Source organism: Alligator sinensis, unplaced genomic scaffold (genome assembly GCF_000455745.1).
Source record: "Alligator sinensis unplaced genomic scaffold, ASM45574v1 scaffold1614_1, whole genome shotgun sequence".
Taxonomy (NCBI): domain Eukaryota; kingdom Metazoa; phylum Chordata; order Crocodylia; family Alligatoridae; genus Alligator; species Alligator sinensis.
In genome coordinates this window covers 294705-307258 of record NW_005843065.1, presented here as the reverse complement: position 1 = coordinate 307258, position 12554 = coordinate 294705, and the positions used below count along the sequence as shown (strand labels likewise).

At 51.8% G+C, this 12554-nt stretch overlaps 1 protein-coding gene and 1 gene segment (V, D, J or C); one reads left to right on the top strand and one right to left on the bottom strand.

Moving 5' to 3' along the window:
- Positions 1 to 3981: 3981 nt before the first annotated feature.
- LOC102370508 lies at positions 3982 to 10433 on the bottom strand. The segment is given in 7 exon segments: positions 3982 to 4065; positions 4311 to 4444; positions 8002 to 8337; positions 8667 to 8996; positions 9138 to 9461; positions 9877 to 10173; positions 10418 to 10433. Coding segments are annotated over 7 exon segments (1521 nt in total).
- A 139-nt stretch (positions 10434 to 10572) lies between these two features.
- Positions 10573 to 12554, top strand: part of LOC102370271 — a 19699-nt gene continuing 17717 nt past the window's right edge. The window contains 1 exon segment of the mRNA XM_025193538.1: positions 10573 to 11076. Coding sequence (XP_025049323.1) covers positions 10878 to 11076 — 199 coding nt within the window. The 5' untranslated portion in view covers positions 10573 to 10877.

The following is a 12554-nucleotide window of genomic DNA, read 5'->3' as shown; positions in this document are numbered from 1 at the left end:
GGGGCCCAGAGGCGGCAGATCCCGAGAGTGACAGAGATGTGGGCAGGGTGCTGCGGTTGCTCCTAGGAGGAAGGGAGCTGCGGCACGGTGAGGCCCGAGGAGTAGTTGAGTGGCTAGAGAGACCCAGCCCGAAGGGGATAGTACCCTCGACTGGCACATGCTGGGGCCAGGACCATTGAGGGTCAAAAGGGCTGGGGGCCCACCACGAGGGACGCCCAAGAGCCGGGGGCCTGGGGTCCCGACTGGCCTTGAGGTGGGCCAGGGCAAGAGGCCGAAGGTTCCAGAGGGGAACCACACCCGAGAGGGGAAGATAGCTTCGGGGGGGGGTGAGGTAGCCCAGTTGACGGCGGAGTGGCCGCCTGAGTAGTGAAGGTCACAGGGGATCTTGCGTGGAAGATTCTGGGGCCCAGTGTGGGGCCGGTGAGGAAGAACACCATGATGCCATCTGCGAGGCTTGGGCTGCGGTATTAGGGGAGGTTGGAGCCGCAGAGCGCCCCTTGGCATCGGGGCAGTCAAAGGGCAGCCTCCTGCTTAATTGACATCAATATATGAATCAATTATCATCAAAGGCGTGGTGGGCGAGATAAGCGGGCGGTTGCCCAGAGACAGAGGGCGGGCCATGGAGATCGGCCTGAGGAGGCCCTCCGTCACACTCCCATACTTGTTTGCATGTTTGTTTCTTGTTCCCGATTGTTATAGGCCAAGAGGTTGCATTGCATGATTTCACAGACAGGCCGATTCAGGATGCGCACAAAAAATCATTAAAATCCATAGTTAACACCAATCAACATATTGTTGTAGAGAAGTGGTTTTCAACCTTTTTAAATTTGCGGACCCCTAAAAAATTTTGAATGCAAGTGCAGACCCCTTTGGAAATTTCTAAGGGATGTGTGAACTCCTTTGAATTGTAAATGTGGATATTCACATACTTCTGATTTGATCATAGTCATCTTTTGTGGATACCATAGATATAGTCTGTAGACCCCATGGGATCTGCAGACCACAGGCTTAGAACCACTGTTGTAGGGGAAAAAAAAAAAAGGCCTTTTTTTATCCATTTATGCATACATTCAGACCCACTAGCTTGCCATGTTCTCTTTCCTTTTTCCTACCATAATTGAAGGAAGTACAGGTTAAGACAGAGGCGATGTGTAGGAGGTGCATGGTGGGGACGCCCCCATCAGGGATGGGATATGGGATGCAATAAATAAATGATTAAAGAGACGACTAATACACACAAAACATGTTTTTGGAGATACCAGGCCTTGTCAGATGGCTTGTGCCTGTTTTTCCCTGGTGAAACCGCAAGTTCACCTGAAAAACAAAACTAGTTTTGGCACGATATTCTTAGACTTCTGTACACTGGTTTGACTCAGTTTTTCAGGGTGTGAAGGGAAAACAGCACTATGCAAAAAAACAAGCTAGTTTGTAGCAAAAAGATTAAGAATTGTTTAATACACAGACTTTCAGAATGGTTTTCTGAAGGGTTCTGCTAATGGCAGGATGCATCTGAGCCTCATGTGACTCTTATTAGCTGGCTCAAATGCAGAATATTTTTAGAAGGTCCTGTGGGGACCTGTTCTTAGCCTGGGGTCATTGACTCTGTCCCACTGAGAAGATGAAGTACCATTCCCTGAACCTCATGGTGAGCAGGGGGGGATGTATTAGATGTACCTCCTTTTATCCACAAGCCCAAATGGTTTGAACATTATCCCAGGAAGCCTAAGGTTCAATTCCTTCTTCAGCTTGGGAGGAGCTGGACAAACATCTCCCCTGAAGGTTCACTCACCTCCCAACCTCTGGGACACTAAACAGCCAAGAAGCCAAGATTTTCTGGGTCTCAGAGCAGGTCCCAAGCCTAGTGAGTCCTGGATTTCTGCTCCCAGGACTGTCTGTGCATTGGAGCCCATAGCTGTTCACCATGCCCAACCACTGGTCCATGGGGCAGGACCAAGTTCTGCTCTCCCCGGCAAAATCCCCAATCCTTGGGAAACACAACCATCCCTCCTGCTACTACCTCTTGCTTGGGTGCTATGAACCTGGAATTATTTTCTGCACAGTGTCCTGGCTTTCACAGGTAAGGGCTGTAGGTAAGGGCCTAGCACAGAATAGCTTACAGCAAGGGGCTTGGGGAGGCAGGACCATGGTCTTGAGCCCCATGGGGCCAAGGAAGGTGAGGGCTGTGACCCCTGAGCTAAGGGTGAAGCACATTTTTGAGGCAAGGAGGCCATGGCTGCTATACTATGTGGGGCGCCCACTCCTGGCCATTTATGTAAGGCATGTTGTGAACAAGCCTATTAGAATGGGTATCCATAGGACAGTGTAGGTGTGCGGAGGCCTTACTGGAGGACTAAATGAATCCCAGTCAGGCCTATGTGCAAACTGAGCATTGGCCTGCCTGGCCCTGCCAAGGTGACTGTGGGTTTGGGCCTGCCCAGAAGCAGAGCTGTACATGCCTGGAGACCTTCACTGGTGGAAACAGTGGTTGTGGACTTCAGGGACCCCATGGGTTAAGTGAGAGGGTTGGGAGATCACACTCCTGGACTTAGGAGCCCAAGTTTGTGTGTGGATGAAGCTTTAGTGGAACCTGACTAAACATGAGCTCCCAGCTGATAGGCTGAGTGCCAACCTCCTTCCCTGCCTCCATTCACCTGTTCATACCAATATCCCTCCCTCCCTCCACCCCCTCTTCTCTCCCATCCATCCATTCATCTGTCGACCCTCCCACCATCCCCCCGACATTCCTTCACCCATGTTTCCATTCATTCATCCACCCTCTCCAATACTCAGTGTTCCACACTTCCACTGCCCTTCCATCTACCCATCGCATGCCCCTCCTACAAACCCCTCCATCCATCCCTGCATCTATCCATTCACTTACAAACCCCTCCATCCAGGGGTTCCAGGTAGAAGAGCACTCTCTGATGCAGCAAAGTCTGAGAGCCCAGGTGGGCAAACTTAGATTGGAAAGGAAGTAGAAAATATGAAGAGCCAAGGTGAGAATTGGGGGGTATACACGCTTCCTCTGGAATCCGACAGCATTGGTATAAAAATTGCCCCCTCTCTCCCCTGCCTGGGCTCCTTGCTTCTGTGACCTTTCACCTCAGGGCATCATTGGACAGGGCCAAGTTTGCATCTTAGTCCCCAGGGGATTTTTAGGAGCCTGGGGTATGCAAGCAACAGGAAACACCTGCCTGGCTGAAAGAAACTCAGCAAGCTGGGTCCTTGGTTCCTGAAATGTGCAGCTCTACTGCTGGAGAGAGCCATGTCACTGACTTGTTAATGCATCCATCTGGGCCCCCTACCCATATACCCTCCTATCCAACTACCACACATCCCCCCCCAGCCATCCCCATCTGCCCCTGCACCCCCACATCAATCTGTCTAATCTCCCTACCTACGTCTTCCTTTCTCCCTTCTCACATACCCACTTCATAGTTTCACAGACCCCATGCCCCAGCCCTGAGAAGCTCAGGGACAGAATTGGACCCACACAGACCTGATAGTGCTGCCCCCTAGAGCATCCCAGGGTCCCTGCAAATGAGAAATGGAGATGGTGGTTCGTGGGGAGCCGAGGGCCCACCATGTATTTATTGTCAGTGCAAAAAACCAAAGTCACCAACAAAAACAGCAAAGAGCTAAAACGTGTAATGAATAGAGCAACTAAGAGGGGGCAGAGGTAGATTAGGGATGCAGGGAGGGCTGCGTGGTTTAGAGGGGGGTAGAGAATGGAGTGCTCTGAGTGGGGGAGTTCTGGATCAATGCAGGGCACAGACTAGCCTATCTCAGCCAGGCACTCAGCAGAGCTGGGATTCCCAGAGCTGGTGTCAGATTAGCTGTAGAAGATGAGCTCTTTTCTTCCAGTAGATCCCCTCCCCCAGGGCAGGGGGTGGCAGAGTGGAGTTGTGTGGCCTGGGTCACATCTCCAGTAGAGTCCAGAGCTGGGCTTCCTCCTTCCTGGGGAGGCGGCAGGAATGTCCCCTACACCACGCGCTGGATAACATTCTTGTAGTCCGAACCACTTGCTTGCTTGAGCTGCACCACGGTGGAGAAGAGCCACTTCACCTGCAGGGGGGACAGAGTGATGGGACATGAACAGGGGGCCAGGGCCACTACCCAACCTTGGGTTTTTGCCATGCATTGTTGGTCTGTCTGTCTCCTTCCTCTTTTGTTTCCTTTTGCCTTTTTCCTATTCAGTTTTTTCTTTCTGGCCCAGTTATTCATTCTTTCTGTCTCATGCATTCTCTTTCCTTCTGCCTCACTCCTTCTTCATTCCTTGTTTCATTCATTTTTCCCCTCTCCCATCTCACCTTGAACAGGGTCACTGTGGCACTGTAGCACACACTCAGGAGGAAGAGGGTGATGAAGATGGAGATCGTGGCCCAGAGAGCCTCCAGCTCCTCATCTTCATCAGTGTTGCATATGTCCTCTGGCATCAATGCCTCTGAGAAGGAAGAGAGGAGATGTTACCATCTTCCCACCCACTGTGATACCTCTCTTTTCCAGGAAGTGCCAGAGTGTGCTCTGATTGTATTCAACCTTAGACTCCATCCATCCATCCATCCACCCCCACACAGACTGCTCCCTCCATGCATGCATGCTCATACACCCCCTTCATCAATCCCCAGACATACCCACCCATCCAAATACTTCCCTCCCTCCCACCCCTCCCAGCAATGCTGAGAAGGTTTGCACTAATCCAGACCTGCTTGATCTCCCCTGTGTTCTCAGTCCTGGTCCTATATTATTAAGCAGGATTGCAAACCAAAATTCCCACCCTTCATGAATTCCCTCTCCCCTTTGCTCTGAGTTGCCCCTGACAAGGGTCTCTTTCTTAGACCCCTGTCCTATCCCTTTTACTCAGAACAGGGAGATAATATTTGGACTTGTCTCCGTAGCACCACCCTGGGTGGCAGATGAAGAACCTGAGTTTATTTCACATCTCTGCCACCCGCTTATGATGCCATCTCTCATCATCAGTGACTCTCTGTGTCCTGTCTCCTCATGGGTCATGGGGGATAAAGATCTGTCCATGCTTTCCCAGTGGGCTGAATCTACTGGGTTCTGGGAGGTGCTGAGATGCTGCTGTGATGGGGGAAGAGCCACATACACACCAGGATGGATGGTTTCTTATGAACTGGTCACCACATCCCTAACTCCAATAGTCCTCTACAGTGGGGAGTCCCTTCAGTAGGATGCAGCCACCTCTGGGGTATGGAGCTACTGATACAGGGAGTTGTCTCCCCAGGCTGAGATGCAGCCACACAACAAACAAGTCCCCTGGAGTTACTTGCACTTTGGGAGAGTCATGGAGCCCTTTGGGTCCATCCATAGATGGTGCAGGGTTGGGACCCATAGGGGACACTCACCCCTGGAAGTCAGAGTTAGCCCCACCGCTCCAGGGCATCCCCAGGGGGAGCTGTGAGGAAGGGAGTGCATCATGTTTTAGAGGAGAGGAAAGACTGAGATGTCTGAGGTTTTGCCTTCCACCTATCCCAGAAGTAGCCATGCCTCGGCTGCTGGACTGTTCCTTCAGTGACATGAAGGGAGGATAATGGGTGGGTGTCTCTCTCTATTGTGTGTAAAATGGCAGCACTCATAGAAAGGTCTAATGTCATACCACCATATGTATGTGCAGGACACTTGGCCTGAGTGTCTTCTCTTCCTCTGAGCAAATGCACCATGCTGCTAAATTGCCTATTACTCTTCCTCCTTTTCCTATAGTACTTGCTCTCCCCACAGGATAACAGCTCTAGTACTGCCCCTGCTCCTACTCTGCTAGGTGGTTGTAAAGTGCCTAGTAGTTCCTGGGATTTGAACCCAGCTCCCAGTGGAACAGCTGTCTATTAACCTAGTCCCTCAAACTGCTACCTGTAGGCATCCTTTCCTGCCCCTCTACTGTGTGGCCACTTTGGAAACCTGTGCTGTTTGAGAGGTTGGAGGGAGTTTGGGAGAGGTACCTCTTTGCATTTCAGTGTATAGGGTAAGTTTAAGGAGGCAGGGGCAGGTCAGGGCCTTGAAGGGATATTTGAATAACTCTCCTCCTCACAGCTCTTTTTGGGACCCTCTTCTCACTCAGGTAGGAGGAGGCATAGGATAAAGGCTGCCTTCCCTCCCTCCTGGGATTCCCCCCACACAGCATTTTTGAGTTTTAACCTGAATTATTTTGTCCTGATGGGATGACCAGGGATTGGCCATCCATCCATCCATCCATCCATCCATCCATCCTCATCTTTCCAAGCATATGGATCCCTATCTGTATGCATCCATCACCCTATGTACCCATCCACCCATTCCTTCATATACATTTGCCCATACAGTTTGTTCATCTCCATTCTTCACCATCTGCCTGTATTCATCCAGACATTTAGCTATTCATTCTTAATCCATATCAGGCCATCCATACATTGCCATACCACCACACACCCATTCCAATCTGTAAATGTCCATATGTCCGTCCGTCCGTCCATCCATCCATCCATCATTTCTTTAGAGCAACCCATCAGCACCACATGACCTAGTGACTAGGTACATTGAGATGGCCCTCTCAGGACACTTTAAATCTTATCCTCAGCTCTGCTGATAACCTGATAGAGGGCCTCATATAAGTCACTTCTCTGTATCTTTCCTTGCCCCTTGCACCCTTTATTTGTTTGGAGTAGGAGCTGTCTCGGGCAAGGGTGCTCTCACAGCCTGTGCTGTGCCCAGGAGAAGGGGGATCTGATTTGAGTTAATGCTTCAGGCACTACTATAATAAGCAGAGAAACTTCTCCCTGTTCTCCTCTGTCCTCTATCCTCTCTGAAGTATTTATCTATTGATCAGTCCTTTCCTCCGAAGCTTACCTATCAAACTTTCCATCTGAAATCTGTCTGCCTGGGCTCACCTGAGCCTCCATTCCTAGCCTGGCTGTGTCCATCCTCCTCCTGAAGTTGGTTTGAATGGATCCTTTCCTCTGCTGTCTGAGGTGAATGTCCACCTAACAGTCCATGCACCCCTGCCTCTGTGGTAGGTATGAATCTACTGAATCTTACTACCATATCCAGACTTTCACATTGCATAACTGATGCTAGTCCCCTTCAGCCACATGCTACAATCCCTACCAAGCTCCATTTCAACATTAGCTTGGTTGCCTTCAGTATCCTTACTGGTTAGACACCTTCCAATTTCCAGCCTACATTTCTTTGCAGCCCATTTCTCCTTCTGCTGACATTGTCCTTCAGATTAGAAAGCTCTTATCTCTCCTTAGCATTCACTCAAGGCACCACCTGTTTATAGAGAGCAAACATGTCTCTACTTGTCTTTGTCTTTCTAGGCTAGCAAGCCCAGCTCTTTTACCATATTCTGGCAAGACAGGCTTTTCAGTCTCTGATCATTCTAGCAGACCCTCTCTGCATGTGGTTAGAAACCAAAAATGTAACTATTTTTGCCTTCCTGGAATGGATGGTTCCTTCCATCCATCCATCCTTCCATCCATAGGTGGTGCATATATAATTGGTTATAAATAATTCCCAACCTGGGTCTATCTGCCTGTCTCTCTGTCCATCCCTCCCTCCCTCCCTTCCTCCCTCCATCAGTGGTGCATACATATTTATCTGCAAACACCTCCCAACCTGGGTTCACCCAACCACCAATCCATTCAGGCAGCCATCCAGCTATCCATGGTGTATTTAGATTTAGCTGTAGGTATCTCCCCACCTGGATCCATCTATCCGACTACCCACCCAGCAATGGTACATAAAGATTTATCCACCAATACCACCCCACCACAGCAACATCTCAGCATCTTTAAGACCCCACTCTGGGACCCACCCCCATCCAAAGTGAGTCATGAACAGCCCGGAATGACACCATGATGAGGAGACCCAAGGAGTGAGCTCAGGCTGGTTCCTTTTATTTGTGTAGATGATTTTTGGTTGCAGGCACAGAGGTTATTTACAAAAGATCTATTGAACTTGGATAGCAGGAAGGAGGAAGTGCTATAGGGTAAATGCTTCAATTACCAGGGGATTTCTGGACTGAGCGCTGTGAGAACTTCATGGGTAAGCCTTCATGGACAGCCATGCAAGTGTAGGACTCTCCACTGTTCCAACTGGTCTTAGTAACTGTGAGCTTGCTGTAGATGAAGAAGGATGAGTCCCCAGATGCCTCCTTCATGGGACTGGTGGTAATAACGAACTTGTCATCCACCTCAGCATTGTGGTTCTTCATCCACTTCACTGAGATGTCCTCAGGGAAAAAGTCCTTGATCAGGCAGGTGAGGAACACAAAACCCTTGTTCGAGGAAAACTCCTGAGGGTGAGGCCCATAGAGGTAGATACCAGGTGCAGAGCGTTTACCTTTGAGGAATGGGTGGATGGGAGAAGACATGGGTGAATTATGGATGCCACTTAGCTGGGTTTACATATGGGCAAAGGGTTGGGGAGGGTCACCTCTCCCTTGCTGCTTGGGCATGGAGGGGCTCAAGGCTGGGGACAGGCAGCCAGGGCCCAAGGAAGAGGGTGAGGTCATCTTTTTGTTGCCTGGGTTGGGAGGGAGCTGAGTCAGGATTCTCAGTGTAATATATAAGGTGGGGTTCTCTTTCAGGTCCTTCCCACCCTCTGTGTCCTGGGCTGGGGAGCTGGGAGTGGGAGGTGACATCTCCCCCAAGAGCCCATTCTCAACTTACCTGGTTTCCTGTGGATGCTTTTTATGGTGGGGGAGACGAGGTCTGTGTGTGTCACCGTGCAGGTGTATTCTTCACCACTGGTCCATTCACCGACAGAGATAGGCAGGTAGCTCTTGGCAGTGAAGGAGCCATCAAACTTTTCTTCCATCTCCAGAGGTTTGGGGTTGACAGGCTTTTGGTTCTTCCGGGTCCACTGGACATGGAGTCCCTCATTGCTGGACAGCTTGTCCACTAAGCAGGTCAGTTGGGGTGAATCACCTGTGTACAGGTCTGCAGGGCTTGGGGGCTTCAGGTAGACTTGGATTTCAGTTTGTTGGCAGCTCTCTGAGCCTGGTAATGGGGAGAGCCCAGATCAGCTCCTCAGACCCATCATCTCACTCCCCTCTTCTTGGCAGCAGCCCAGATCTTTGTCTTACCCACCCTTCCCCTGGACTTTTACACCTCACCCAGCCCAGCCCTGCTAAACAATACCTGAGCACTTCCGGGCATAGCCCTCTACTGTGGTCCCCGCGTGGGTCACTTTGCATATGTAGGTCTTCCCTTCCAGCCACTCATTCTGGGAGATACTGGCCTTGCTGGTGGTGTGGAAAGTATAGCTGTCATCATCCTTCTTGGGGTCATCAGTGGTGTGGGGTATATGCTGTGTGCTACCATCCACCAGCCACTCCACCATCAGAGGTTTGGGGAAGAAGCCATTGATGAAGCACACAAGGACAATTGTGTCACCACTCTTGGCACTGCAGGACGAGTGGAGCACATTGACTTCGGGTGTTTTGAGTGGCTTGGGAGGACAGACTGTTGGATATGAGCACAGGAGTGTTAGCAACTGTGGAGTCCCCTGACTTTTCTCCATGAGGTGCTGTGTCTCCTACTGGACCCCCATACCACTTCTCACATCCTTTCACCCCTTACTAAGGCCCCTGCCCTAGTCCCCACAGCATGGTACCCCATCCTCAATTTGACATTTTCTGTCTTTCGACTTCCATTCATTCTTTCCTGGATGGTATTTATTTAAACTTTTCTATCTGTCTTGCCCCATCCATCCATCCATCCATCCATCCATCCATCCATCCATCCATCCATCCATCCATCCCCACTAGTTGGCAGTACCAGTAGGTTAGTACAGTATCTTTTCTCTCTGCAGTAAACTAATGAAGGGGACTTGAGAGATACCAGTTGTGAGGAAACTCCCCCAGGCCTCTGTCCCTACCTTTGACTTCCTTGGTGGTGTGGTACCCGGTTGACTGGTGAGCCACTTGGCAGTTGTAGGTCTGGGACTGTGCACTCGTGGCTGGGACAGAGATCTGGCTGCTCACGCTGTAGAGCCCACTGGAATCCTTAATTGGAGGGAAGGTCTTGGCAGGAGAAGAGCCATGATTGGACCACTGCACTGTGACGGGTTCCGGAAAGTAGCCAGTGATCAGACAGGCCAGGGTGACCTGAGAAGAGGTGCTGGAGCTGCCGCAGCAGGGACCCAGGGGGAAGACAACTGGGCTTTTGGGGCTCACTGAAAGGGAAGAGAGAGCAAGGGAGTGAAGGAGCGACCCTGTGGACCCCCTGGTTCCCTGAAGCAGTCCCTCTTAGTGCCATTGTTGGGAACTGAGGCAAACTCTGACTGTGAGGGAACCAGTAGGTGCCAGCTACAGCTTGGGCTTTTCATCTCCACCCCCATTTTCACACCTACATCATTCCCAGTGTGCACATTTTCCCCTCTCATCATCCCACCAAGCTGCCTGCATTGTGAACCCTACTGATGGCACATCCCATTTTTCTCTGATCCTTTGGGCCACTCTTCTCTCACCCTTCACATCCCATCCATGCCCCTCCTCCAGGGATTGGTTTTGATTCATCAGCCCAATTCACAGTGGAAGTTGCGGCTGTCAGGGATGAGGTGAGTGAGGGTGATGGGACGAGGCCATTGGGGGTGGGGTGAGGGCACAGAGAACCATCCTTCCTCAAAACACAGTGCCCAACTGGTTTCCAATTAACCAGCCTAGCTAGACTCTGTCTCATTTGTTTCCTCACAGACCTGGAGGAAGATCTAGTGAGACACTTCCCTAAAACCTCAGTTGAGACCAGCTTCCCATGGACTTCAGTATCTGGGAGAGTGCAGGGATCTGGGGCTGAGGGGGTCACAGTCCCAACAAGAGTCAAGTGCTCAGGAGAGGGGTCTCAAAGCATCTTGAGCTGAGTGCCCTGAAGTCTAAAGAGATGCGAATGACGTGTGTCATCTCTGAACTGACAGGCAGCTCAATAGCAACTGCTATTTGTCTTTGGCCCCCTGGGGCCGAGCTCCATCTCTGCAAGCAAGGTCCCTGCAGGCTGCCCTGGTGCAGAGCTGGTGAGGGAAGACTGAGGCAGCCCTGGGAGAGGGGCCCACACACCGGACGATTTCAGGTGAGATGCCAAGGTGAGATGCCAAGGGGGAAATTTTGATGGCGCTTAGAGGTGGCTCAGCAGCAAGCAGTTGCAGTTGGACCAGAGGGAAGGGACTGGGAAATCTTTCTGGGATAAACTCTGCTATGAACTCCCTCCCAGTCTGCCACTTCCTGCCTTACCAGCCCACCTCACTCTGGACCTGAAGACCCCTCCTCCCTCCAGCCCTATTGGTGCCTGTCACTCCTGACCTGACTCCTGCCCTCCAACCATGCTGGTGCCCCTCACTCCTGACTTACAGCCCCTTGCAGCCCGTAGCCCTATCAGTGCCCCTCGCTCCCGATCTGCTGACCCTTGACCAACAACTCTGCTGGTTCTCCTTTGCTTTCTACCCAAAGCACATTGCTATCCCAGTGTCTGGCAAACCCCTCTGTCCCCACTGTGCTGGTGGCCCTCACTCCTCACTTGCAGTCCTCTGTCCCCAGCAAGCTGGTGTCCCTCACTCCCAACCACCAGCCCCTGATGTCTGAGGGAGGGAAGGGGGGTTTCAATGCTCTTCCAATGATCCTCAGTGCTGATCCTCAGTTCCCCTCCTGCCCCAAATATTGGATGCCTCCACAGCTCTGCTGGTGCCCCTCACTCCCAACCCTCAGTCTGCTGCCCACCCTATCCCTTTCAATGCCCCTCACTCCTGACACACAAGTCCCTGCTCCGCAGCTCTGGGCTCCCTATACCCCAGCTCTGCTTGGGCCCTTCACTCTCAACCCCCAGCCCCTGCAAACTCAGCTATGGGCTCATTCTTACAGCTTTGTTGGTGCCCCCAAATACCGACCATTTGCCTCCTGCTGTCCTAGCCCTAAATTCTGGACCCTCAGGCAGGCTGATGTCTCTCACACCCTCTGGTAGCCCTAAATATAGCCCCCTCGTTTTTCTAGTGCCCTTCACTCCTGCCCCATAGCCCAGTGCTGGACTCACCCCTCACCTGCAGCTCCTTGCTGTTCTAGTCCTTATTTCTTCCTTCCCAGCTCTGTGGATGCCTCTCCCTCCTGACCCACACCCCCTGCCAATCCAGTGCTTTATTCCAGCAGTCTGTTGCTGCTCTCACTCCTACCCTGCAGCCTTCTGCCACCCCAGTCCTGGGCTTGCCCTGTATCATTTATGTTGATGCCCCTTCTGACCAGCAGAGCCCTGTTAACCAGGGCTGGACTCATCCTCACAGCTCTGCTCATGCCCCTCACCCCAGACCCCATCCCCCTGCTACCCCCAGCCCTGTGCTTGCCCTGCCCAGCCCTGCAGGTGCCCCTCACTCCTGATCCACAGTCTCTTGTCTCTGCAGTCCTGGGGGCCCTCCAACCATGCCAGGGTCTCTCACCCCCAACTCACAGCCCCCAGTTAATCCAGCCCTGGGTTCCCCAAGCTTTGTAGGTGCCCCTCACTCCCAGCCCACAGTCCCTTGATAGCTCAGTGCTAGGACCACCTGGACACCTTTGCTGGTGCCCATAAAGCCTGCCC